We start from the raw sequence: 25,002 nt of genomic DNA on the forward strand, positions 1-25,002 counted from the left end.
TTTCAAATCCTCAAAGCTGTCCAAAAGTGGAAATGGATGGCTTGGAGTGGCAGTGGCTGGATTCCCCTCCCTGGAGGTCTTCTAAGCAGACGCTAGATGACCACGTTAGGAATCTTGTGGTAGAGCTTTTGTTCCTTCAGATAGTCCCTCAGACTATCTGAAGGATTCCCGGGACCAGTTGTGAACTAGAGCCTGAGTGGCCCACTCCTGCTGTAGCACTGAAATGGGTGTTTTGTCCACTTCCTAGCCAGTCCAAGACCCACGTACTCTTGGGTTTGCTGTGGACGCTGCTAACAGACCACCTAGTGACCTGAACAACATGGCCCCATGTACTCTAAAGGAGATCTGGATAGAAGAGTATTCGAAGCACCCTCATGCTCCTCCTGAATGGGGCCTTTATCATGCCTTATGTTATGACATTCAGGATATTTCTGGGGGAGGCAGGAAGTGACCAACTATGTGCCTGCTCTATCTATGGGAGGAAGCCGGAACTGAGAACAAGTAGCTAATGCTTGTCAACTGGACACTGGATTGTGGTCGTGGCTCTGGGGCTGAAAGGGGCCTCAGAGGACATGTGATCCAACCCTTTCTTTTAAAGAAGATGGTACCAAGGCCCAAGGAGATGGAGTGATTTGGTTCAGCCACTAGGTGGTACAGAGAATTAGTGTGCTGGACCTGACTTAGAATCCTGCCCCAGACACTGGCTGTGTGTGACCTTGAATAAGTCACCCCCTTACAAATAGGGATAACCATAGCACCTACCTCACAGGGCTGTTGTGAGGATCGAATGAGATAAAAATATGTAAATAAATGCTAGCTATTCTTTACCTCAGATCAGGAAGATGGTAAATGGAAACATGGAGAGACATAGAAAGGCACATATAGGATGTGATTAACAATCTACACATGATGCCTCCAAACTTCCATCCCATGTTCCTGGATCTGCTCTTTGGGCCAAAGAAAACAGTTCAGGTTGATCCATACCTGTCTTCCTAAGCATCCTACCTTTTTTTTTTTTAAAGGCAATTGGGGTTAAGTGACTTGCCCAGGTTCACACAGCTAGTGAGTGTCAAGTGTTTGGTCTGAGGCCGAATTTGAACTCGGGTCCTCCTGACCTCAGGGCCGGTGCTCTATCCACTAGCTAGCTTCCCCTTCCCCTTGGGCAGGCTCACTTTCTTCCCAGCTGATGTGGTTCCCAGAACGGAGCACAACTGAACTGTTACAGCTGGACTATAATCTCCCTAGACCTGGACACCACTCAATGGACCCTAAGATCACGTTTCATTAGTGTACTGTGGTCTCATATAAGACAGTACACGAAGTTGGGGCAAACAAGGAAGTTTTACTGAGAAATAGCTCTCACCTCTTTGGGGACAGTCTCAACTCTGTCCCCTTTGACCATCCCAGGATGGGGAGGAAGGCTTTTCTTTTCTCCCCTGTTGATCAGGGCCCATCTAGCCTCCCCCACATCCAGCTATCTTTGATCTGAGTCCTCTTTGGATACTTCCCAGCTCTTAAGAATGTGGAATGGGACTACAGATCAGGCCACTGAGTCCATGGGCTTGGGGCAGACGTCACTGCTTGGTGACAAGCTGGGATTGTTGGGGAGGAGGGATAAAAATCCTAGGGCAACTGCATCCCTAGTATCCAAACTCCACTGTGGCCCCAGCCCCTTCTAATTCCCTCCTTTTGACGCATCTCCAGCCCCAGCTCCTCTCCTGAGGACTCAGGTGTCATCAAAAATACCACCAACTCAGGATCCAGCATCTCACTATTCCCAGAGCTTCCTGAAGCCAGGAACAGAGTGGCATGTCCCCATTCCCTGAGGAACCCCTCACAAGCTCCCAGGCACTCTTCATCTCCCAGGGCTCCATGTGGTGAGAACTTAGCAATATCCTCCCAAGGCAGCATCGGTCAATGGGGTAGCGAGCAGCACCCGCTATCCGTGAGCTGTGGGTGGGGGCAACCCCCACCCTCTTGGCAATCACTCCAACAAAAACGTCCTCTACTGGTATTAGAGGTACACCGCCAGCTGCCCTCAGAATCAGCCGCAGTACTGGGGCTGACAACACATAGCCGGTGCCTGAACCATAAGGGGGAAAAGGACCCCGGGAAGAAGGCCACTGCACCTCTGACACCTGATGCCGGCTCCCCTTCAAGCGGGAAGGGTAAACACTCCAATGGATATGACCGAGGTACAGGTGGGGTACAGGAGGGTACAGGCTATGGGCACCCTCTGATTCTTTCTCTCCAGTTTTAGCCTTCCTGTCCGCTTGAACAATTCCTCTGTTAGGATCTCTCTCTTGTAAATGCTGTTTCAGGGCCTTTCCTCGCTGGTCAAGTTCAGCCACGAGCCCAGGGACATTGATGTAGACATCATCGTCGGTTTTGAGGACATAATGGACGTTGGGGCAGTACCTGGCTGCCCACGCCAGTCCACTTAAGGTTTTCAGGGTAAGGTTTCGATATGAGTCTGTGAAAGCAGCCTGCACGATATCCCCCTCGATCTGGGCTTCCCATTTCAGTACTTCTTTAATGTTTCCCCCATGACTATTATCAGGTTCCCCCAGTATAAAGAGTGTCCGGACCAAGTGACCTTGGATCTCCTGTAGACCTCCCCAGGAGGCTCGAATAGCATCTCTCTGCTCCTGATGCTCAGGGGCAGTGCTCACTAGGATCAGAAGGAAAACTTGGGAACCGGAACCTTTGCAAACCCCTACATTAGGGACCAGAAGGTGGGGCAAGGAGAGCGGGTGCCCAGGTGCAGCTGGGGCTGGCTTTGGGGGTGTGAAGGAGAACTCCCTTAGCTCAGACGGGCCAAAGATGGCCCAGACACACAAGAAAGCCAACGCTGCCAGAAGCATGCAGCGTGGATGAAAGAGGCAGGAGGACATGGTGGGGGGCACAGATTCAGATTTGGCAGTGACCTGAAAAGAGAGAAATGGTGGGGGGGGGGAGAAGAGTAGAGAGGATGAGAGTTGGAACACAGGGAAGGATCCCGCTAAGATAAAGTCATCTGGTTCTCAGCCACCTTCCAGAGATGGCCCTAGCTCTCATCTTTCATCCTTAACTCCCTGTCCGAGACCTAACATTCTCCTCCCCAGCTCCTGCTCCCTGAGAGAATGAGGACAGAGAAGGAAGGGGGGGGTTGGGCAAGGGGGCTGAGGATGCTGATTGCAGAGGATGGAGGAAAGGGCTGACAGATGCCAGGATGGGAAAAGCTGCAGAAGGGAAGGGTAGAAAGGGAACTGGGGACAAGGGGGCCACCAGGAGTGGGTTACCTTGTCTGCAGCACCCAGATGCCCTAAATCCTGCCTCCATGGTTGCGCTGGTTATCAGTGATGTGCACCCGCCTCGTTTCCTCGTCATCACCCTAGCCCCTCCTTCTAGCTTCCCTCCCTCCTCTTAAACACACCCCCAGGACTGCCTGCTGTCTGCTACCACCTTCGGCCTCATGGCTGCAGGGCTCCTCTTGGCCTCCGGTCCCTCCACGCCCCCTCCCCCTCCCCTTCCTTCTCCTTCCACCCGCATCTGGGTCTGGGTGGTGGTCCCTTCCCATTGTCATGCTCTGGGCTTCTCAATGGCTATCACTCTTCCTCTTTCTGTGTCCCTCTCTGAGACTAAAGCTGGGACGTCGTTTTATCATGGGGCAGCCTATTCCCCGCCTCTTCCCCCCCCATGCCTCCCGGTGCGGGACAGCAAGGGACGTTCTGCCGCCTTCCTTGGAAGGGGAGGTGTCCTCGGGCACGTCCGCGTCCGGCACCCTCGGCTCGGGCATCAGTTCCTAGGCAGCGGAGTCCGCGCTGCGCCCCAGTACAGCCACCCTTCACCCCTTTCCCAAGAAGGACATCTCACCTCCAGGAGCCCGTCCAGGACAGTGGGCCGTTGCCGCCCTTCCTCCGCCACGTGGTTGGGATCAGGGGTCTGGCTGGGAGAGGTCCAAGCCCACTTCCTTTAATTGGCAGCCAGACTCCACCCCCAGTACGTTTGCAGAAACCTGAGGTCAAAGGGGCGCGGGGTTGGGAGAGAAGTTGCTTTCTGGGCCCCGGGGTGCAATAAAGAGGCTCAGGCTGCTCCCCAGGACCAAGAGCTTTGTTACTGATAAGGTGGAGTGACTGGGACCTCAGCCAGCACCGCCCAGTCTGCAGTCCCAGCTCCAAAACTCAAAGACTTCTACCATCCAATGAATTCGATTAAATTGCCGAAACTACAGAGACCTAAGTTTGGGGACAGCCATAAGACATTGGTTTAAGAAATAAAAAAGGTGGGAGGGGTGTGTGTGCATAGGGTGAACAGTCCTAGTGTGTGCTTGTCTCTATAGCTTTGGACGTTTTTGGTCTTCTTTCAGCTGTAATGGAGAAAAAAGGAATGCATCTTGCCCACTGCTGAGATTTCTGAACTAAAAAGTTATTTAAGGAGAGACAGAAACCAGACAATTTTGATATAAACTATTTATTAACAGACAAGGCCAGTGAAGTTGTTTACTTCTTCTTGGACACGCCCACAGTGCGGCCCCTGCGGCCTGTAGTCTTGGTGTGCTGGCCTCGGACTCGGAGACTACAAGAAAGAAAAGAGACAAAGACAAGGATGGTAAAGAGTTGGCAGCCAAGAAGTCAGATGAGAGCCACTAGTGATCATTTCCCTGCACCCTTCATAATCTTGATATTTGACTCACTGCTCTGGAAACCACCAACTTGGCCCTGACCTATAAGATCACATTAACAACTGCTTGTACAAATAAAATTCAACATGGCTAAACTGAATGGCTCCCTTCCCCAAAATGTGTCCTAAGCTTTATAATCCATGCCAATGCCATATTCCCAAGTTATCCATGAGATTTCAAACTTCAATGACCCTTATTCCTGTTGACAAATCCCTCCTCTGCTTCTATAAATTTCACCACTCCTTTCCACACCCACAACTTGTACCCCAGGTTAGGCCCTTATTTTATACATAAAAAAAAATTATTTCATTAAATATCTCCCAACTATATTAGAAAAAACCCCAACAAACTTTAAACATTCCTTTAAAAATTTTCTGCCCCCCAACTTTATCACCTGTATTTTAACAGATTTTTTTACCTTCATTTCCCCCCCCTCAAAAATAATCCTCCCAGTGGCCAAAGCAATCAGGTTAGATCATATTACCACATCACACCTTTGTTTGAAAGCAGTCTCCTTGCTGACTCAACTCAAACTCTCAATCATTTAAGGCCTTCCACATTTGGATTGGGGAAGGACAGACCAGAATTTTTCTCTGCCTACCATTTATTCTTGCCTTACCTACCCATATTGCTCAACTCTGTTAGAGCTATACATTATTAGATTCTTAGGTGCCTATTTTTTGTACCATAATTTCACCTTCCCAGACCATAATCTGGAGGGAGCTACGTTTCAATCACCCTTCTATCTCCAGTGCTTCTATAGTTCCTTGTATCCAGATGGTATTTAATAAATACAAGTCAGAAGGTAGAGGTTCTGAGTCACCCCCTTATCACTCCCATCTAACTCACCCCCAGAAGTGCCGAAGTCCACGATGTGCCCGAATTTTCTTCAGTCGCTCCAGATCTTCACGCAGCTTATTGTCCAGACCGTTGGCCAGAACCTGTACAGGTGGACAGCATGTTTCTATTAGCCCTTCCTCTCCACCACTGTCTTATAAAGCTACAGTGACATCTTAACCTGCCTCTGTTCTATAACCTCCCTGCCCAGCCTCCCCCAGCTACCTGGCTATATTTTCCATCCTTTACGTCCTTCTGCCTGTTAAGGAACCAGTCTGGAATCTTGTATTGCCGGGGATTCTGCATGATGGTGATCACACGTTCCACCTGTGACGAGAAGGGGAACATGTGTAGTACAAGCCCAAAACTCCCTTCTGGAATAGATGCTCCCCTCACCCACTTCCAGTTACAACTTCTTACCTCATCTTCAGTGAGCTCACCAGCCCTCTTGGTGAGGTCAATGTCTGCTTTCCTCAGTACTACATGAGCATATCTTCGACCCACACCCTGGAGAAAAAAACAGTGTAAGGAGAGGCATGATCAGCAAAATCACCCTTATACAGCAACAGTTATTTGGTCTGGAAATGTTGACTTCTATGATTTCCATCTGGGCAATACTGCTTACTATGTACAGTTCTTATGTCAGTCCTTGGGCAATGAGAGGTTTGGGTCCTTGTTTTTATGGATAGATATCTAGCAATCTTACCAAACCACAAATGTGCTCCCCCCCCAAAACTTTTACTATCCTAACTTGGTCTATTTGCCTCTGTAGGTCCTACCCTCCTATCAACACTCTTCTGATGTCTGACTCGGGCAGAGCACACCTTCCCAACCCTGGGATAGTATACCTTTCTTTCTTAAGGTAGCCTGGGACCACATTAGCTTTTTAGGTTGTCATACCTGTTGGGATTTGTACTTTGAGCCTGCAGTCCAATAAGCCCCCCAGATATTTCTGACACCCCCCCGCCCCGTACCTCCACCTCACCTGAAATAGTCTCTAAGCCAAAACAGTTCTTTGGACCAACACAGGACAAGGACTCATGTTTCTTAACTCAATGGGTATATCCAAATACAGCAACGATCAAAACCACCTGTTTTTGTTCAACATGCCTGCCATCTCCTCTCTGTGAGAGGAGCTATTTGGTCCTCCAAGAACACAGCACACATCCATTGTTATAAAACGCTGATGCTTTTATTCTTAAACTTCTCCCCCACTCCTTCCCCAAAGTTTCTTCCACCTCTAATGTTACTTTAATGGTCTAATTATTGCTGCTAATACCAATGCTGTTCTCACCTAACACATATCCCATCCTTTCCAGACATTTACTAGCTCTGTTACCCTGGACAAGAAAGAAAGGGTACCTTGCACCTTATGACACAGTTAGGTATTGAGTTAGGCAGAATAACAGACTTGTAGTCAGGAAGACTGAATTCAAATTTGACCTCAGACACTTTACTGTTTGTTTCAATTTCCTTATCTTTATAATGGGGATAACAGCAACCATGTCTCAGGGTTGTTGTGAAGATTAAATGAAAGAATATTTATAAAGCACTTTCCATAACTTCAAATATAGAGAAAAAGGATCAACTCAAGTGCTTTCTGTAAGCACTAATTCCGAGGCACATTAGATAGGAATAAAGGCAGAAATATGGTCTCTACCTTCAAACAAGGCGCTTACACTCTAACATGGGAAGCAACATGCAAGTAACTGTACAAGTTATGTGCAGTGTAAATGGAAGGAAGGGAAGGGACTAGCAGTTTAAGGAAAGGGATGGGAGGCTGGGAATAGACCAGAAAAAGACTTAAGATATGATTTGTTTTTAAAGAATGGGTCATGTTGTGAAGAGCTTTGAATGCCAAATGAGACTTTTACTGAGTAAAGTAAGTGGCATTATCAGACCTGTGCTTTTAGGACAATCATTGCTATCTGAGTGGACTGTAATGGGTGGAGGCTTGAAGTAAGGAGACCAAGGCTATATATCGCAAAGAGTGTGGTGATGCTGCTGCATCAGAATAGGCAGATATGTGGAGGGAAGAGCACACCTACAAGAGATTGTGAATACTAAAATGGCAGAACTTGGTAACACTGGATATACAGGGAAAGTGTGAGGATTTGAAGAAAAAACACTAAGGTTGCAAGCCTGAGTAACTAGAGGGACAATGATACACTGAAGCAGTTAGCAGGACAGTTTGGAAGAGGAGGGTTTTGGCACAAAGGTAAATGCTGTTTTGGACACGTTGGTTTCTGTGACTGGCAAAAAGAACAGTAAAGATGATGCTTATTCCATTAAGACAAGGGTACCAGGCACTATCAATAAGGCAGTTATCACACTGCCTGTTCTGAGGGGCCTGGGCTGACATAATGGCTCCATTCTGGGCTTTCACTGCTTTTCATCTGCTGGAATATGTCATTTAGTTCCAGCAGGACTCTGCCTCAACCTGTTCATTTTAGTGTCCCTGTTAAATAAGTACTGCTCTTTGGTGGTAGCCGTAGGGAAACTTATGAAAGACTGAATAATTTCAACTTAAGGACAGGAAACCTGGAGCCAGTGACAAGATTTTCTTAAAACTATTCTGGCAGCAAATCCTACATTAGAGGTTAAGAAGACAACAAAGCTGTTGCAATAATTCCTAGGTAGGGAATGGGAAAGAGCTTAAATTAATTAGGAATGCTTGTGGAAGAAATGTAGGGGCAAACTGGTGAGGCAAAAGAACGACTTAAAAAATCCCACCATTACAACCACAAACAGAAAAATTATTGGCAATTACTTGGAAAGAGGATGAATGAAAGCTGATGCATAATGAACGTATACCATTAAAAGTCACTAATCATGATGCTAAAAAGGACCTCAAACATGTAGACCAACCTCAACAAATGCACAGCCAACCTCTACTTCCAAATGTCCAAATTCTTTACTGAAGTGGAAATATAGTTCCCTCAAATATCATGGATCTAGAATTTGGGACTTCAGAGGTCCAACCTCCTTCGATTATAAAGAAGACCTAGGGAGGCTTGTCCAAGGTCCCATAGGTGTGTTGGGTTTCTATCCTCTATTAGTTTTGTTTAGTCTTGTTCAACTCTTTGTGATCCCACTTGGGGTTTTGTCATTTCTTTCTCCAGCTCATTTTACAGATGAGGAATGGAGACAAACAGGGTCAAGTGACTTGCCCAGGGTCACACAGTAAGTGTCTGAGGCTGGATTTGAACTCATGAAGATGAGTCTTCCTACCTCCAAGCCCAGCACTCTATCTACTTCACCACCTAGCTGGCTCACTTTTATAGCCTTTCAAATATTTTTAAAGCTACAACCCTCATTTCTTGGGTCATCTTCCCCAAGCAAAACACACTGATTTCATTTAACAGCAAATTTGTGATATCAGATTTCTGAATCCTGACCACTTGAATACTTTTCTCTACCCTTTCTAGGTGCTTAACTGCAGACTGTACCTTCCCCCAAATAAGACTTGCATAAAAACTAAACATTGCCTATAATTGCTGTTTTTCCATATATAACTTCCCTGAGAACAATCTCATGGAACAATCTCATTTTAACAATGGGAAATGTCTGTATACTGTAAAGCAGAGGTAGGTGTCACATGGGCAGCCTGAATGACCCAAATGACAATGCAGTTGGCAAACGTTAATAGGTGGTTTTCTAATTCAGCATCTCCCCCCCCCCCCCCCCCCCCGTTTTAGTGGCTCCTGTTTCTATTTGAGTTAACACTTACTACTATAGATGGGTAGCTAGGTGGTATAAGTAGATAGATCATGAAGAACAGAAGAATTCGTGACCAAACAGGAGATGGAGAACATTATGAAAAGCAAAATAGATAATTTTGATTACATTAAATTGAAAAGTCTTTGCACAAAGCCAATGCAACTAAGATCAGAAGGAAGGTAGAAAATTGGGAAAGAATTTTTACAACCAGTCTCTCTGATAAGGGCCTCATTTCTAAAATATATAGAGAATTAAGGTAAATTTATAAGACTACAAACCATTCCCCAATTGATAAATGGTCAAAGGATATGGACAGTTCTCAGATGAATTAAAGCCATCTACAGTCATATGAAAAAATGCTCTAAATCATTACGATTAGAGAAATGCAAATCAAAACAACTCTGAGGTACCACATCACACCTATCAGATTGGCCAACATGACAAAACAGGAAAATAATAAATGTTGCAGAAGATGTGGGAAAATTGGAACACTAATGGTTGGTGGAGTTGTGAAATGATCCAACCATTTCGGAGAACAATTTGGAACTATGCCCAAAGGGCTATAAAAATGTGCACACCCTTTGATCCAGCAATAGCATTTTTAGGGCTATATTCCAAAGAGATCATACAAATGGGAAAAGGACCCACATGTACAAAAATAGTCATAGCAGCTCTTTTTGTGGTGGCAAAGGAATGGAAATTGAGAGGATCCCCATCAATTGGGGAATGGCTGAGCAAGTTGTGGTATATGAATGCAATGGAGTACTACTGTGCTATAAGAAATGATGAACAGGCTGACTTCAGAAAAACCTGGGAAGACTTGTATGGGTCTGATGCTGAGTGAAGTGAGCAGAACCAAGAGAAACTTGTACACAACAACAGTCACGTTGAGCAATGACTAATATTGATAAACTTAACCCTTCTCAGGAATACAAGGATCTAAGGCATCTCCAAAGGCCTCGTCATGGAAAATGCTATCCAAATCCAAAGAAAGAACTATGGAAGTTGAATTGCTATCATCTTTTTTTCCTCTTCTGTTGAGTTGTTTCCTCTTTCTAATGGTTCCTCCTATAAGTTTTAATTTTTACTTACAACTTCACTAATGTGAAAATGTTTAATAGGAATGTAAATGTAAAGCCTATTATCTTGGGGAGGGTGGTGGGGAGGAAGGCGGAGAAAAATTTTAAATTCAAAAGCATATGGAAATAATTGTTGATAAATCAAAATAAAGTAATAAATTTTTTTAAAAAAAGTATAGATCACCGACACCTCCAGAGACAGCCCACTATACTTTTGTCTAGTTCTAATATGTACTCCTCCCCCTTGAACTGCTCTGGCAGGCCCCCTCCCATTTTGGTAGTGATGAGAACATTCTGGCTCCAGAGTCACAGTAAATAGATTTAAATTCTACTGCTGTGCTAATTTTTGTTTAACCATGGCAAGTCACAACTTCTCTGAGTCTCCTTTTTCCTTATTTGTAAAACAAGGGGTTTAGACTAAACTAGATCAGAGTGTCTTAATCTTTTTTGTCACAGATGCCCCCCCACCCCACCCCGCAGTCTGGTGAAACCTATAAACCTCTCAGAATGTGTTTAAATACACATAAAATCAAATCATAATGGAAACTATATACTAAAGTTACTAAAATATCAAACCCTCTAATTTGCAACATATCTAGCAGTGGATCTAACAACTACAGTAATTTCAAAGTAGTGATAAGTCAAAACAATATACTGTTATCCAGATACTGTGGTTTGTTGTCTAATTTATCAACTGAAGGAAATGCTAAACTACTGTTAGAGATCAGTAAAAATAAACCCCACCCTCCCCCCAATCACTAAGAACCCCTGGACTAGATGACCTGAGGTCCCTGACCACACTTGATTTGAACTTCTGACAAACCCTTTCCAGACCAAACATGTTCAGTTTAGTCAACATAAAGTGTCTACTAATTTATTTGTAAGACAACTAGCTGGGGAAGGAGTGTGCATTTACTACAAAATGGAACCACAAACATACAATAATTGGGGGAGCACTAACAATCGGGGGAATCAGGAAAAACTTCATGAATATGGTGCCTGAGGTTAGTCTTTAAAGAAGCCAAGGCAAGGATATGTGGAGGAAGTGAGGTAGCACAGTCCAGGGTTGAGGAACAACCTATATAAAGGCAGAAAATATGTAATGCCAAACCTGAGGAACAACGTGAAGTAAAAGCTATCATTGTAATTAAGTTGAAAGGAAGGATTCAGATTTTCAAAGATTGAGGCTCTTGACTTCCTTCAAGTCCCAGCTACATACCCATCTTCTACAGGAAAGCTTTCCCAGTCCTCTGGATTATTTCCACTTTATCCCAGACATAGCTTGTTTGTACAGTTCTTTGCATGTTGTCTTCCCCATCACATGAGGGCAGAGACTGTCTTTTACCAGTGCTTAACAAGTAATTTGAACTTGATAAATGTTTACTAATTGATGAACACCTCCCCCACTCCCTTGATTGTCACCCTCAAACTGACCACTCCTTCCTCCTCTCCCCTTGTTTGCCTTGCTGGCTCCTTATCTACTCCCTTAATTTGAAGGCCTTCCTAAATGTGGTTACAGAACAGAAACAGGGAAGTTTGGATTTGGGGGAGAATGGGATTTCTGCCTTGGCTGGACATGTTAAGAATGAGAAGCTCGAGCCTCTGGTTTCACTCCAACTTAGACTTAGTAGAACAGTGACTACTTCAATTTTTTTTTGTCTTATCCTTTATTCAAGGCCTAGTTTCAAACCCCATCTCTGCAGAATACAAAAAAATAAAGCACAGCTAGAATATTGACACATACTGATTACAATCAACAAGCATTTATACAAAAAGCACTGTACTAAGCAAAAAATTTCAGAAGATGACTGTAGTCCTAAAGGGCAAAGCCTAGTAAAATAGGACACATTACAAAACAAGGTATAATAAAAGCAGACATCAGAAATGCCCCAAGGGGAAAAAAAATAAATCCAAGCTAGATGGTTGAAATAATCAAAAGTAGTTTTAGGCTACTTATACATTAGTACACTTTTCTAGTAACAAATATTTCCTACTTATTTGTCTTCCCAACTGCATTTCAAGCTTTAGTGAAGGCTAGCACTGACATAGATCATACATTTAGAGTTGGAAAGAATGTCAAAGATCATATCGTCCAGATGAGGAAAGCCAGACTTAAAAGAGAACTTTCCTAACCTGTCCAAAGTAATAAGGGCATCTGAACCCAGGACTACAAATTCAGCATTCTTCACAGGACACCATTCTGCCTGTGCCTCCTAGCACATGCTAAAATACAAAGAATACATAGATTCACAGACTTAAAGAGGGCAGGTAAGGCAGTATTACTGGGGTGAAGCAGAGTACAACTAAAAGAATAAATTTGTTTACATTGATACACGCCATTTAGTGTACAAAAACTACTTTTGTTTTACTTCATCATGTAACACCCTTATCTTTTATGGGGAAGGTTACTTCTTATGCCCCAGTCTCGTAGTGATCTCTTCTTTGGTGTCTCTGAAAAATCCATTTGTTGCCCTACCTTCCCGATTCAGAGCTGTGTGACTGGCCCTTACCTTGATGGCTGTGATGGCAAAAGCTATTTTCCGCCGTCCATCAATGTTGGTGTTGAGCACTCTCAAAATGTGCTGGAACTTCTCGGGGATTACAAGAGACTAGGGGATCGAGACAGCAGGGAGGAACAATTTGGGTAAATATAAGTCAGTCACACGGCGTACAACATCAAGAATTCCTTACATAGGCAAGAAGAAACCCCAGGTTACACGTTAACAGTTATGGTAGCCAGACCCTTTCCTCTGTCCCTTAGATACATACAAGGGGGTGAGATCACCCGCCCTCAGGCACACAGGAGAACCAGGAGGTTGGTCATGCCTGGGCATGACCCTGGAAGCTCCCTAAGAAGCCGAAAAACGACGGTAAAGTGTGGGAACCGAGCCAAGGAGGTGAGACTCCCTGCCTTCGCGCAGAGCCACCCCCGACTGGAGGTAGAGGATCCAGGGTGACACCCGCCTCCCCCAGCGCCATTCTCCGTCCCTCCTCTCCAAGGACCCAGGAGCCGGTTCCACACCCGAGACCTTCCGCCCTGGCCTAAGCGCGCGGGCGTGCTCAGCAATCTCGCCGGCAAACTGCAGCCCTCTGGGCCGGGTCACCCTCGAAGAGTCCCCAGTTCGGTCCGTAAACCCCCGACCCCGATGTCGCCGGATCCCCAGATCGGGTTGGGAGCCAGCCTTACCATGGCTGCAACGGCGGCGTGAGAGCCTTCTCTGGAAGAGGAAACGGAACTTACGTATTCGCCTTATATAGCGGACCTCGAGGGCGGGGAGGAGGGGGAAGGGGGGGGAAAAGAGGCGAGGGCTTGTGAATGCAAGACACTTCCTGATCTTACGCGTTTGCAGTGACGCCACTTCCGGGAGGGGGGGCGTTCCGAAGGCGAATTCCGGGCCTTCCGTTGTGCACTTCTAACTCCCGTCCGTTCTGGAAACGAAGGCTCATTGAAGTCAAGGTCCCGAGCAGGAAGTGTGCCGATCCCGGTTTCCAATAGAAAGCTTAAGCGAACAAGCCTGGGGATTGGCGGAACGATTTTCACACGTACGCCTTTGGGCCACAGCGTCATTCTTGCTCCTCTCTTGGGTGTCCTGACTTGGTCCTCTCTTCCCCTCACCGTGCACCCCACCCGTGGAGTGGACGGACGTGTTTTTGACGGACACCTGGCGGAAGCAGCCGAGGGGGCGGGACAGCGGCGGCAGGAATGGCAGCCCCGGAGTTGATGCTGCGGGCCGGGGCCTCGGACATGGACGAGGACGAGAATACCCTGGTGAGGGGGCCGCGTCTGCGCGCCCCCCGCGAGGCTGGGGGTGGGGCGGGGCTTGTGCGGCTGCGCCGAGCCCGGGCTGTCGCTCACCTCCCGGAGCTCCCCAGGTGGGAGCCCGGGGCCGCCGCCGCCGCCGTGATTGCTTTCCCGGGGGAGTGGCGGCTTCACTGTCCACCCCCATCGCCTCAGTATTTCCCTCTGATGACAGGCCCGTAATCCCAATATACGAGCATTTTTTTCCACAATGGGTGGGCTTTGGTGGGGGGATGCCCCTCCTTGTCATATTCCTTCCCCATCTCGTCTGCTAACTGCTCTCTCTCTAGGGGAGCGGCCCTGGGCTCCAGGAGCCTCTGCAGCTGGGAGAGCTAGATATCACGTCTGATGAATTCATCCTAGATGAAGTAGATGGTGAGGGATGATTAGTTCCTAGGAAACTTGGTGGGGGGGGCGAGGGGAGGGAGTTTCAAAAGTGAGGAAGGGCTGCAGGAAGTTGTGGCGTGGAGCAAATGCCTGGGTTCCTGTGGGGAGGGGTCTTGGGAGGGAAAGAACTGTATGCCTGGATCTTCATGACTTATCTCTGCTTCTAGTTCACATTCAGGCAAATCTAGAAGATGATCTGGTAAAGGAAGCTCTTAAAACGGTGAGACCTCTGTCCCTTGTCCTCCATTCTTCCATTTCACACCCGGTAATCTTTCCCAATGTCTTCCATACTGAGATTCCCTGATGTTTTTCTCTCATCTTAATCAGTACTCATTAAGCCCTGCAGAGCATCAAGCTCTGTGATTTGTTTTCACTTAGATTGTCTTCTTTCTGGTCCTTCCAGGGTGTGGATCTCCGTCAGTATTCAAAGCAGGTGGAACTGGAGCTACAGCAGATAGAACAGAAATCTATTCGAGATTGTATCCTCATGGGAAGAAGATGGGGCTTTCTGTCACTGACTTTAGGGGTGAGGTGGAAGGTATAGCCAAGATTATCTTCTCTCATCCCAGGTATGGCGCATGAGAAGGTGGGCGCTTGGCATGTGAGGGTTCTTCAGAGATTTGGGGATCTCTGTCCTTTATGTAAATCTTCTTAACTGCCCATGGCTCAGATATCCAGGAAAGTGAGAACATTGCATCACTACACAACCAGATCACAGCCTGTGATGCTGTCCGAGGTTAGTAACCCATTTTTTCACGTGATCCCTAAGATTCTATGAGATCTGAATTGGCATATAAACACTGATAGCATTTCTAAGGTAAATTGAATGAACCAGTATTTATTTAGTGCCTATAATACGCTAACTTAGTTAGTGCCTATAACAGACTAATTTAGTGCCTGTAATAGTGCCTATAATGCACTAAGAGCTCTGCTAAATACTTTAATACAAAGACAAACATGGATTAGTCCCTGCCTTCAAGGAGCTTACATTTAATGGGAGGAGAGGGACAGATACAACATTTATATACAGGATACAAGTTACTTTTGGGAGGTGTTGCACTAATAACTGGAGGGATCAGAAAAGGCTTCATGTAGAAAGTAGTGCTTGAATTGAGTTTTGAAGGAAACCTGAGATTCCTCAGAGACAGAAATGAGGAGTGTGAGTATTCCAGATATGGGGGAGGGGACAGCACACAGATGGGAGATGGGATGTTTGCGTGAGAAATTGTAATTGGACTGGTATAGTCGGAACATGGAATGCATGAAACGAAGTAATATATATTAAGGCTGGAAAGGTAAGAAGGGGCCAGGTTGCAAAGAGTTTTAAATGATACACAGAGGAGTTTATATTTGTTCTCGGAAGCAATAGGGAGGAAGTCATTGGAGTTTATTAAATAGGCAGTGACTCAAGTGGTTTACCACTTGCATTGCTCCTGTACCCTAAGGACTATGGGGTTTTTCCACCTGACTTGCAGCTGGAATCTCCCATGTATGTTATCTCTCCCTGTTAGAATACAAAAAGCAGGGACTGTCTTGCTTTTCTATTTTTTATCTCCGTTGCTTGGCACATATAAGTGCTTAATAAAGTCTTTTTCACTCATTGTGCTTTAGGAAAGTTACTTTGAGGGCTATGTAGAAGATGGGTTTGTAGTGGGAAGAGAATTGAGTTGAGTCAGGGAGACTAAGTAGGAGGCTGTGGCAATAGTACAGGCAAGAGGAGATGAGGGCTTGAACTAGTCTGATGGCTGGAGGAGGGGAAAGGGCTGGATGTGAGAGGTGCTAGGGAGATAAAGAAACTATAAGATCTGGAAACCAATTAAATATGTAGGATGAGAGAGAATGAGGAGTCAAGTTCAACATCGAGGTTGTGGTGACTAGGAGGTACCTTTGATCATAACAGGAAAGTTTGAAAGGGTTGAGTTTGGGGGACAAGATAATGAGTTCTGTCTGAGATGTGTTGAATACCATATGCCTGAAGGATATCCAATTAGAAATGTCTAGTAGACAGTTTGTGATGAAGGACTGGAGCACAGGAGAGAGACCTGGCAGGGATGAATGTATAGAGATGGTAAATGAACTCATGGCAGCTCATTCGGTTACTGACAGATAGGGCTGGGAGATGAGAGGGCCCAGGATGGATTGTTGGGGTATACAGATGAGGGAAATGACATGGATTACAATCAAGTGAAGAAGAATAAGACAATGCAGTCAGGCAGGTAGGTAGAGAATCAAGAAACAGTGTCACAAAAACCAAGAAGGGAGAGAATATCTAGAAGGACAGGGTGGTAATGTCAGGTTATAGATGTCAAATGAGGCGATGTCAAATGTTATAGAGAGGCAAATAAGGATAAAGACTGAGAAGATGCCATTAGATTTGGCAAGTCATAGATCCCTGGTGACTTTAGGGAGCAGTTTCAGTCCTTGATCATGAAGTATAATACATGATTGTGAGATCAGGGCTGCGACCATCCTCGTGTGTGACTGAGGTAAAGTGGAAGAATACGTCCTGGGAACTGAGCAGATTAAGAAACACTGCCCCAAGACCTGATGTCCTTCACGTCTCTCCCATGGGACCAGGTACTAGAGTCAGATGAGAGTACATTAGCCTTCCTTCCCTTCTATGAGTCTCATAATCCGTGTCCTGTGGTGATCTAACCTCCTTTCGTTCATAGAGCATTCACAGACATTTCTGCAGGGATACCTCAACCCCTTCCCAAACATCTTTGCTCCAGCTCCTGTAATGATTCTGTTATCCTCCATAAGATGTCACTGAGCCCCTTCTATTTCCTTCCCTTGTAGCGCATGGAACAGATGCTGGGTGCTTTCCAGAGTGACCTCAGCTCCATCAGTTCCGAGATCCGGACACTACAGGAACAATCTGGAGCCATGAATGTTCGGCTCCGGAACCGCCAGGCTGTGCGTGGGAGACTTGGGGAACTTGTGGATGGTTTGGTTGTACCCTCTGCCCTGGTCACGTAAGCCATTTGATATCATGAATTGCTTGGGTCACACAGTAGAGCCAGTACTGTATGTTTTAGACAGATTAGTGCTTCCTTTTCTTATCAGATGTCATAGAGTCAGGTAAACTTGGGGTGGGGTAAAGGTTGTTCAGTAAAACTGAGGAATTTGTGGTTGATCTAATGAGCATTTCCTCTGGTCAGATCACTTGAGTCAGGGGTCAGAAAATAGGAATTATCTTGGGTCAGACATTTCTTGAGTGGTATCACTAGAGATCCCATAGGAATCAGGGGCATTATTAAAGTCACATAACTACTTCCTGCCCTCACAGCTCAGGGGATGGAGAGGAGTCTTGATAAAGGGACAGTTATTCTTGAGGAGGGTTTCTGAGGTGCTTATTTTCTCTTTGCCACACCACAACTTGCCATCTCCTCTTGCCCATACCCAGGGCAATCCTAGAGGCACCAGTGACAGATCCTCGGTTCCTAGAACAGCTTCAAGAACTCGATGCCAAGGCAGCTGCTGTCAGAGAGCAGGAAGCTCGTGGGACAGCAGCCTGTGCCGATGTCAGGGGTGTGCTGGATCGGCTTAGGGTCAAGGTGGGGATGAGGATGATAGTACCCCCAGTGGCCTTTGAGACTTCCAGAATATTCCCTCCCCACTCCCCAAATAGATAATGCCCTCTATCCTCCAGTCTCTAGGAAATTCTATCAGAAATCTTCAGAAACTCTGAGAAGTTTCCTTTATCAATTGCCCTATTAATCTTTCCCAATGGGCGCCCATTTCCCTGACCTCCTCTTAGCTGTGAGAGGGGATATGGGTCCTTTCCTTACAATATGTGGCCCTTTCCCATCAGGCTGTGGCTAAGATCCGAGAGTTCGTCCTGCAGAAGATTTATTCATTTAGAAAACCGATGACTAATTATCAGATCCCACAGACTGCCTTGCTCAAATACAGGTCGCAATTGGGGGACAGGGCATGAGGAGGGGCATTGGGTTTTGGGAGAGCCAGGGTAGAAGGTTGGGGGAGGGGTGTCTCTTTCTGAGCCTTCCCATGGAACCGTTGCCATGGAAACTGCAGGTTTTTCTATCAGTTTTTGCTGGGAAATGAGCGAGCAACAGCAAGAGAGATCAGGGATGAGTACGTGGAGACGCTGGGCAAGGTTTATCTGTCATACTCACGCTCCTACCTGGGGAGGCTCATGAAGGTTCAGGTAAAACTAGAGGGAGTTAAGGGAGGCAAATCCAAGGGGGAGGGGAAGGAGGACCCTGCTAAGACACATCTTAGCTGAGCCAGGGGAGGTGGGTATAGACATAGTGCTTTGTTTTGTTTGTTTTCCGGGAGGGGGAGTGAGGAGGAAAAATAGGCATAGGGATAATCATTAGCTTTTTTTCCCTCTATATTTCCCCACAGTATGAGGAGGTGGCTGAGAAAGATGATCTGATGGGTGTGGAAGACACAGCGAAGAAAGATATCCTGAGAGCCAGGGGGTCCTGGCAGAGACTTGCTAAAATGAGAGGGGGATTGACACTAATTCCTACGGGGAGGGTAGCTAGACACTGAGGTCTTGGGTGAAAGGGGAGCCCTGGGCTCCCGGTAGTTGAAGTCTGAATGCTTAGCGATGAGACCTGGTCACCTGGGAGTTCCTGTCTAGACAAACTCTGTGTCTAGACATCTGGAATCTGTAGCAATATCAGGTCCAGCGTGTCCAAATTCCTTTGTTTTCTTTAACTACCTTTTCCCAATCACGATTTTTTTCAAAGCCATCTCTCCGAAGTAGAAACACAATCTTCACCTTGGGGACCCGTGGCTCTGTCATCTCTCCTACTGAGCTTGAGGCTCCCATCCTGGTGCCCCATACAGCCCAACGTGGAGAGCAGAGGGTATGAGTGGTAACAGACTAGGCATTTGGGGTATACTGGGATGTGGAGAGCGGAACTTCTTCAGAGACTGGCAGAGAATGGGAGGAGTAGAGATAATGGGAATACAATATAACCTGGGGCAGAGGGGATGAAGAAGGTATAAGGGTCTCCCTTAGATAAGGAGGAAGAATTGGTGTAGGGGAGATGTCTGTTTCGTAGACATCTTTTACGTTCCTTATTTACATTCCCTGAATACTCATTTAAATGTTTTTCCGTTACCACCGTTGTGATTGGAGGGACACGATGAGCCTTAGGTGGGGTGGGGTTTTTTCCCTAACCTTGATTCTCCTTTGCTCTTTTCTCAAGGCTAACTCTGGGTGAAGTAGAAAAGACTGTGCCAGCCTATGGAGAGATTGGTGTCAGATCTACCAGTTCTAGTCCTCTTTCCCCGCCCCCCACCTCTTCTGTTTCACTCAATGTCTTTCTTGCTCTTAGTATCCTTTTGAAGCACTCTTCCGGAGCCAGCACTACGCCCTCCTAGACAATTCCTGTCGCGAGTATCTCTTTATCTGTGATTTCTTCGCTGTCTCTGGCCCTGCAGCCCATGATCTTTTCCATGCTGTGATGGGTCGTACTCTCAACATGACTCTGGTGAGATTCCCCAGACCTTAGGGACCTAAAAACACTGATACTCCTTACTATAGAGTTCCATTCTCGTAGGACACATTCTCATCATGACCTATGGGAGACCCTGAAATAAGGGCTTCCCAAATCTTGGTCTCTTGAATCCTGCCTTGCCCCGATTCTGAGCTGTGCCATATGGAGGGCACATGTTCATCATGATCTTGATAGGTCTTCTCTCCCCTTTCTCCCCCATTGCCACCTAACAAGGGAACTTTAAGACTTTAAACAGGAAGAAATGGTAGGGAGGTGGGAGACATGAATGAGGATTTATTCCTTTCTTTGATATTCTCTACCAGTGCCTTTCCCCTAAAAAACCACTTAGCTGAGAGAGAGAGTAAGAGTTATACCCATTTGAAGGAATGTCAATTAAATGGTTTTTTTCCTTTCTCTTTTCCTCTTTTCCCCCATGGATGGCCCACCCTGATTTTTACCCCCAATCTACAGAAACATCTGGAATCCTATTTGGCTGATTGTTATGATGCCATTGCTGTTTTTCTCTGTATCCACATCGTTCTCCGATTTCGAAACATTGCTGCTAAGAGGGATGTTCCTGCACTGGACAGGTCACTAATATCTTGCCCTTGATTTTCTTGACCTCTGACTCCCTCACTTAAAGGAAACAATCCTTCATTGAACAGGACACTGATGATCCTCATACCCACAGGGACTTTTCATGCGGAACAGCTCCTTGATTCGTTGCCCATGTTTCCCCAGTCTGTGAATCTCTATTCAACAAACAGAATTTGTTTATAAAAGCAGAGCCCTGTGCTAAACAGTGGAGGAGATTCAAGTTTAGCTATGACACAGTCTTTTCATGTATCTTACAGTCTTGTAGGGAGATAGGATGAAAATGATTTGTTATGTAGAACATTAGAGAAGTGTAAAGTAAATTGTGCTGGGGAGTGGAAAGAGCATCCCTGATTCAGTGCTTCCATCACGGGAGTTGAAAGGCTTAGGCGCTCTGTGAAAAATGTCTGTAGAGAGAAGTCTTGAGTTTGGCTCTTTCACTACCCACTGACCTTGGTCAAGCTTCCTCCTGGCTACTTAGTTTACTTATCTGTGAAGTGAGGGGTTGGACAAGATGACATCTCAGATCCTTATAATTGTAAATTTGTGATCCTCTGTGACAGGGAGGGAGGAGCTTCCAAGGTTGGAGAACAGTATTAATGTGCAGAGGCACAGGGTATTTTAGGTGGGGGACAGAGGACTTTTGCTTGGCTGGAGTAAGGGAAGTCGTGTGAGCTAAGACTGATGAGGTCAGGCAGCACTGGATCGTGGAGGCCTCAGATGCCAGGCAGAGGAGCTGGTGTTTTATGGGGTAGGCATTTGGGAACTGCTAAAGAATTTTGTGCAGAGGAGCGATAGGACTGGATCTACGTACAAGGAAACTTGTTCTGGCAGTAGTGTGAAAGCTAGATTGCCGTTTCCAGTGAATGGATGGGAGGGAGATCTATCAGGGAACCACTGTAGTAGTCCACTAGGATGGTGGCAGTCAAACTGGAGGGGAGGGGATGGAACTGTTAGATATTAAAGTAGAATAATAGAACTTGGCAATTGATTGGATATGAGAAATATAGGCAAGAGAAGAGACAAAGGTACCAGCAAGCTTTAGGACACAAGAGACTGAGTGATGGTGCCTTTCCCTCAGATCCCTGGCCCTTTAGTCTATTTGGAAGGAAACCCAAAGGGATTATACTAACCTGGAACATGTGCCCTTCACCACTGACTTCCGATCCTGGGTGACCCCCAGGTACTGGGAACAGGTTCTGGCTCTGCTGTGGCCTCGGTTCGAGCTGATTCTGGAAATGAATGTACAGAGTGTCCGAAGCACTGACCCCCAGCGACTCGGAGGGCTGGATACAAGGCCCCATTATGTGAGGACAGGGCAAGGGCCACTGTGGAGTTATGGGGGGGGCCTTGGCTTGGGGAATGGGGTGGGGTGACACCCTAGGGAACTTGGGCAGAGCTGAAGGACTGATCACTGGGGGAAGAAGAGCAGTGAATTAAGACAGGTGAGTCTGGAAGACTGAGCAGTCTGGGAAATTGATGTAAAATGTAATTCTCCTTCATCTCTCCTTCCTCAGATCACTCGTCGTTATGCAGAGTTCTCTTCGGCTCTTGTCAGCATCAACCAGACAATTCCCAACGAGCGGACAATGCAGCTACTGGGACAGCTGCAGGTGAGGTGGCGCATTCCAGACCTAGGCCTTTCTCTTAATTGGGACTGCTGGGAGTGAGGGGGGAAGTCCTGCCTTAAGTAACCTTGCTTTTTCTCCATTGTTCCCTTCCTGACTGCTATCCCAGGTGGAGGTGGAGAACTTTGTGCTCCGAGTGGCAGCTGAGTTCTCCTCACGGAAGGAGCAGCTTGTGTTTTTGATCAATAACTATGACATGATGCTAGGCGTGCTTATGGTAACAGATTTCCCCAAAAACCTACAAAAATAAATATCACCCTCCCTCCATTCCCACTCCCCCATCTCAAGGATTCTTCCTCACCCAGGGAAGGATTGCCTTCTAATGAAAGGACCCACTTTTTCTGCTCTTAAGATAGTCTGAATCCCCATCTATCTCAAAATTTGCCTCCCTTCTCTCTCCTTCCTGCAGGAACGCGCAGCAGATGACAGCAAAGAAGTTGAAAGTTTCCAGCAGCTGCTTAATGCCCGAACACAGGTCACTGATTTTCTCTCACCCTTAGTCCCTTCCCTGAGTAGTTAATTAGACTAACTGAAGGAATATTCTTCCAAACCTAGCTCACTCTGAGGTACATGACTCATCCTTCTCCAACCCTGACCTTGTGTATGTGTCCTCCAGGAATTCATTGAAGAGCTTCTGTCCCCCCCTTTTGGAGGCCTGGTGGCATTTGTGAAAGAGGCTGAAGGATTGATTGAGCGAGGGCAAGCAGAGCAGCTTCGAGGGGAAGAAGGTGAGGAAGGCACAGGGAAAAGGCTGAGAGAAAAGAAGAATTAGAGGAGCTGGGAAGAGAAGGGGGAGGAGTTAGACCAGAGGTGTCAAACATGCAGCCCACAGTACTTCTGAGTGCAGCCTGAACCAGATTAAAATGTAGTTCCTATTTGATTTTTATGTGCTGACATAGTAATAAAATGTATGGATAAAGATATGTAATTGTTTGGTTTTCTCAGTCAATATGCAACCTGCAGGGATCCTTATGTACCACTTAGTGGCCCCTGTTTCTATTTGAATTTGATACCACTGAGCTACATAAATGTGGGAAAGTGGGGAAGAAGAGAATACAGGTTGGAGCAGGGGGTGCCTTAAGTTAGAAATCTCTAGGAGGACCTAACCATCTGGGAGAGGAGAAAGCCTTCTAACAGTATCGATCCTGTTTCCTTAATATATTAGCCCGGGTGACTCAACTGATCCGTGGCTTTGGCAGCTCTTGGAAATCTTCAGTTGAATCACTAAGTCAGGATGTCATGAGGAGCTTCACTAACTTCCGAAACGGGACCAGCATCATCCAGGTGACACCTTCTTCCCACCCTCTCATCCTGCTCCTTCCAAAGTTACTGAGGTCAGTCACCAAGGGCCCAGTATCATTTTTGTGACCCCTCACCCCTAATCACTAATCCCATCTTCAGATTCCAACTAGCTTCATTTGGTGGTTCTCAAGCTCTAACCACCTTTGTAACCTTTTATGACCTCTGACCAGGGAGCACTGACCCAGCTGATCCAGCTTTATCACCGCTTCCATCGAGTCTTATCCCAGCCCCAGCTCCGAGGCCTCCCAGCCCGTGCAGAGCTCATCAACATTCACCACCTTATGGTTGAGCTTAAGAAACACAAACCCAACTTCTGATATGATTATCCTTGGGATTCTCCAGGATACCTCTTGATCCATTCTATCCCTAGGATGCCTCCAGTTTTTCAGGGATTAAATTGCCCACCTAATGATTCCCCAGTCTCCAGACTCCTCACACGCCTCTGTTTCCAACCCTGTTATTTCTTCGAGCCTTTGCCAGATTCAGAGTAATTTGGATTCTCATAGCCTACATTGGAGTTCTCTCCAAACTGACACTGTCTTCTTGGTTCTGTGCTTCTAGCCAATAAAACTTGGTGCCTCGGTGGTTTTTTTTTTAATTTCTGTCATTGTTTCTTGGATTCTGAGTTGTAAGGGAGCATATGAAGAAACTGCTATAGATGGGTATAGTTCTCCAGAGTTATTTTTGGTGACAGAAGCCCTAGGGCAGGGGCTTTTAATCATTCCTGTGTCAAGGTCTGTCTGGTGAAGCCAATAGACCCCTGCCTTACACTGAGGAACTTTCTAACCCCAACCTCTTCTCCACACCTCTGAAGCATCATGGAAATATCACTGGATTGGGGGTCAGAAGACCTCAGGGTTAGGAGGTAATCCTACTGTATTCAGCCCTGGCCGAAGCACCTGGAGTTTGGTAAGTGCTGGGTGCCAAACTTAAGAAGAATGTTTAATTGGAGAGTATCCAGAGAAAGGCAGATGTCAAAATCAGGCCATATGAGGAATCGATGAAGGACCTGGGGGTACTTAGTCTGGAGAGGAATTGACAGTTTCACATGCGGAACAGGACAGCTGTCTTCTAGTCCTGAAGTGCTGACATAAAGAAGAGGGACAGGAAGATACACAGATTTGGAGCTCTTTTATATCTAGGAGCCCTGCATGTAATGTGTGCACAGAAAGCTGAGAAGGCCTTTTGCATCTGCTATCTTCCTTGCTGTTGGCAGGGAGGGAATGGTCCTGTAGTGAGACCGGGTGTCTTGGTACATGGGAAGAAGCACTGGCAACAAGTCACAGAACTTGAGTCCAGCCAGATCCCTTCTGTGTTCAGCTCTCTACCTCTGTAACCTTGGGCAAATCACTGGGCTTCAGTTTCTTCATTTGTAAAATAAGGGGGTTGGTCTAGTCTAGATGGCCTTTAGAGTGCCTTCCATCTGTAAAGCTGTAAGCCCGTGAAACAAATTAAAGAAGCGGATGCGTGGACGCTGCTGTTCCCGGCAGTTTTAGGAACGACACTGATGAGCTGG

At 46.4% G+C, this 25,002-nt stretch overlaps 4 protein-coding genes and 1 long non-coding RNA gene across 7 annotated transcripts; 3 read left to right on the forward strand and 2 right to left on the reverse strand.

Annotated features, from left to right (window-relative positions):
* Positions 1-434: 434 nt before the first annotated feature.
* On the reverse strand, positions 435-4,133 carry B3GALT4 (beta-1,3-galactosyltransferase 4). 2 transcript variants are annotated; one of them, XM_020999385.2, is made up of 2 exons: positions 3,856-4,133; positions 435-2,927 (listed from the first exon to the last, which is right to left on the reverse strand). In XM_020999385.2, exon 2 carries the CDS (start codon positions 2,892-2,894, stop codon positions 1,737-1,739), a length of 1,158 nt encoding a protein of 385 aa, XP_020855044.1. In that variant the 5' UTR covers positions 2,895-2,927; positions 3,856-4,133; the 3' UTR covers positions 435-1,736. The 2 variants fall into 2 exon arrangements, with proteins under 2 accessions (XP_020855044.1, XP_020855045.1); XM_020999386.2 differs by lacking the exon at positions 3,856-4,133 and adding an exon at positions 3,282-3,350.
* On the forward strand, positions 2,110-4,443 carry LOC110217179 (uncharacterized). The gene is made up of 3 exons (XR_002326979.2): positions 2,110-2,195; positions 2,322-2,454; positions 4,349-4,443. It is a non-coding gene; the product is annotated as an uncharacterized LOC110217179 (long non-coding RNA).
* Positions 4,437-13,592, reverse strand: RPS18 (ribosomal protein S18). The gene is made up of 6 exons (XM_020999387.2): positions 13,487-13,592; positions 12,810-12,908; positions 5,921-6,007; positions 5,726-5,827; positions 5,513-5,604; positions 4,437-4,557 (listed from the first exon to the last, which is right to left on the reverse strand). Exons 1-6 carry the CDS (start codon positions 13,487-13,489, stop codon positions 4,482-4,484), a joined length of 459 nt encoding a protein of 152 aa, XP_020855046.1. The 5' UTR covers positions 13,490-13,592; the 3' UTR covers positions 4,437-4,481.
* Positions 13,593-13,697: 105 nt separating this feature from the next.
* LOC110217213 (vacuolar protein sorting-associated protein 52 homolog) lies at positions 13,698-16,840 on the forward strand. The gene is made up of 5 exons (XM_020999439.2): positions 13,698-14,068; positions 14,389-14,473; positions 14,653-14,705; positions 14,889-14,964; positions 15,156-16,840. The coding sequence occupies exons 1-5, from the start codon at positions 14,003-14,005 to the stop codon at positions 15,224-15,226; spliced, it is 351 nt and encodes a 116-aa protein (XP_020855098.2). The 5' UTR covers positions 13,698-14,002; the 3' UTR covers positions 15,227-16,840.
* Positions 16,841-17,188: 348 nt separating this feature from the next.
* On the forward strand, positions 17,189-24,084 carry LOC110217174 (vacuolar protein sorting-associated protein 52 homolog). 2 transcript variants are annotated; one of them, XM_020999381.2, is made up of 15 exons: positions 17,189-17,460; positions 17,892-18,042; positions 18,300-18,400; positions 18,524-18,656; positions 18,857-18,914; positions 19,193-19,326; positions 19,801-19,956; positions 20,434-20,552; positions 21,740-21,863; positions 22,074-22,169; positions 22,294-22,401; positions 22,594-22,659; positions 22,801-22,912; positions 23,350-23,468; positions 23,657-24,084. In XM_020999381.2, the coding sequence occupies exons 1-15, from the start codon at positions 17,288-17,290 to the stop codon at positions 23,801-23,803; spliced, it is 1,797 nt and encodes a 598-aa protein (XP_020855040.1). In that variant the 5' UTR covers positions 17,189-17,287; the 3' UTR covers positions 23,804-24,084. The 2 variants fall into 2 exon arrangements, with proteins under 2 accessions (XP_020855040.1, XP_020855041.1); XM_020999382.2 differs by having other exon boundaries at positions 23,350-23,518; positions 23,657-23,750.
* Positions 24,085-25,002: the final 918 nt, after the last annotated feature.

This window comes from Phascolarctos cinereus, unplaced genomic scaffold, assembly GCF_003287225.1.
Source record: "Phascolarctos cinereus isolate Bilbo 61053 unplaced genomic scaffold, phaCin_HiC Scaffold_5;HRSCAF=322, whole genome shotgun sequence".
In the NCBI taxonomy this organism is placed as follows: Eukaryota; Metazoa; Chordata; class Mammalia; order Diprotodontia; family Phascolarctidae; genus Phascolarctos; species Phascolarctos cinereus.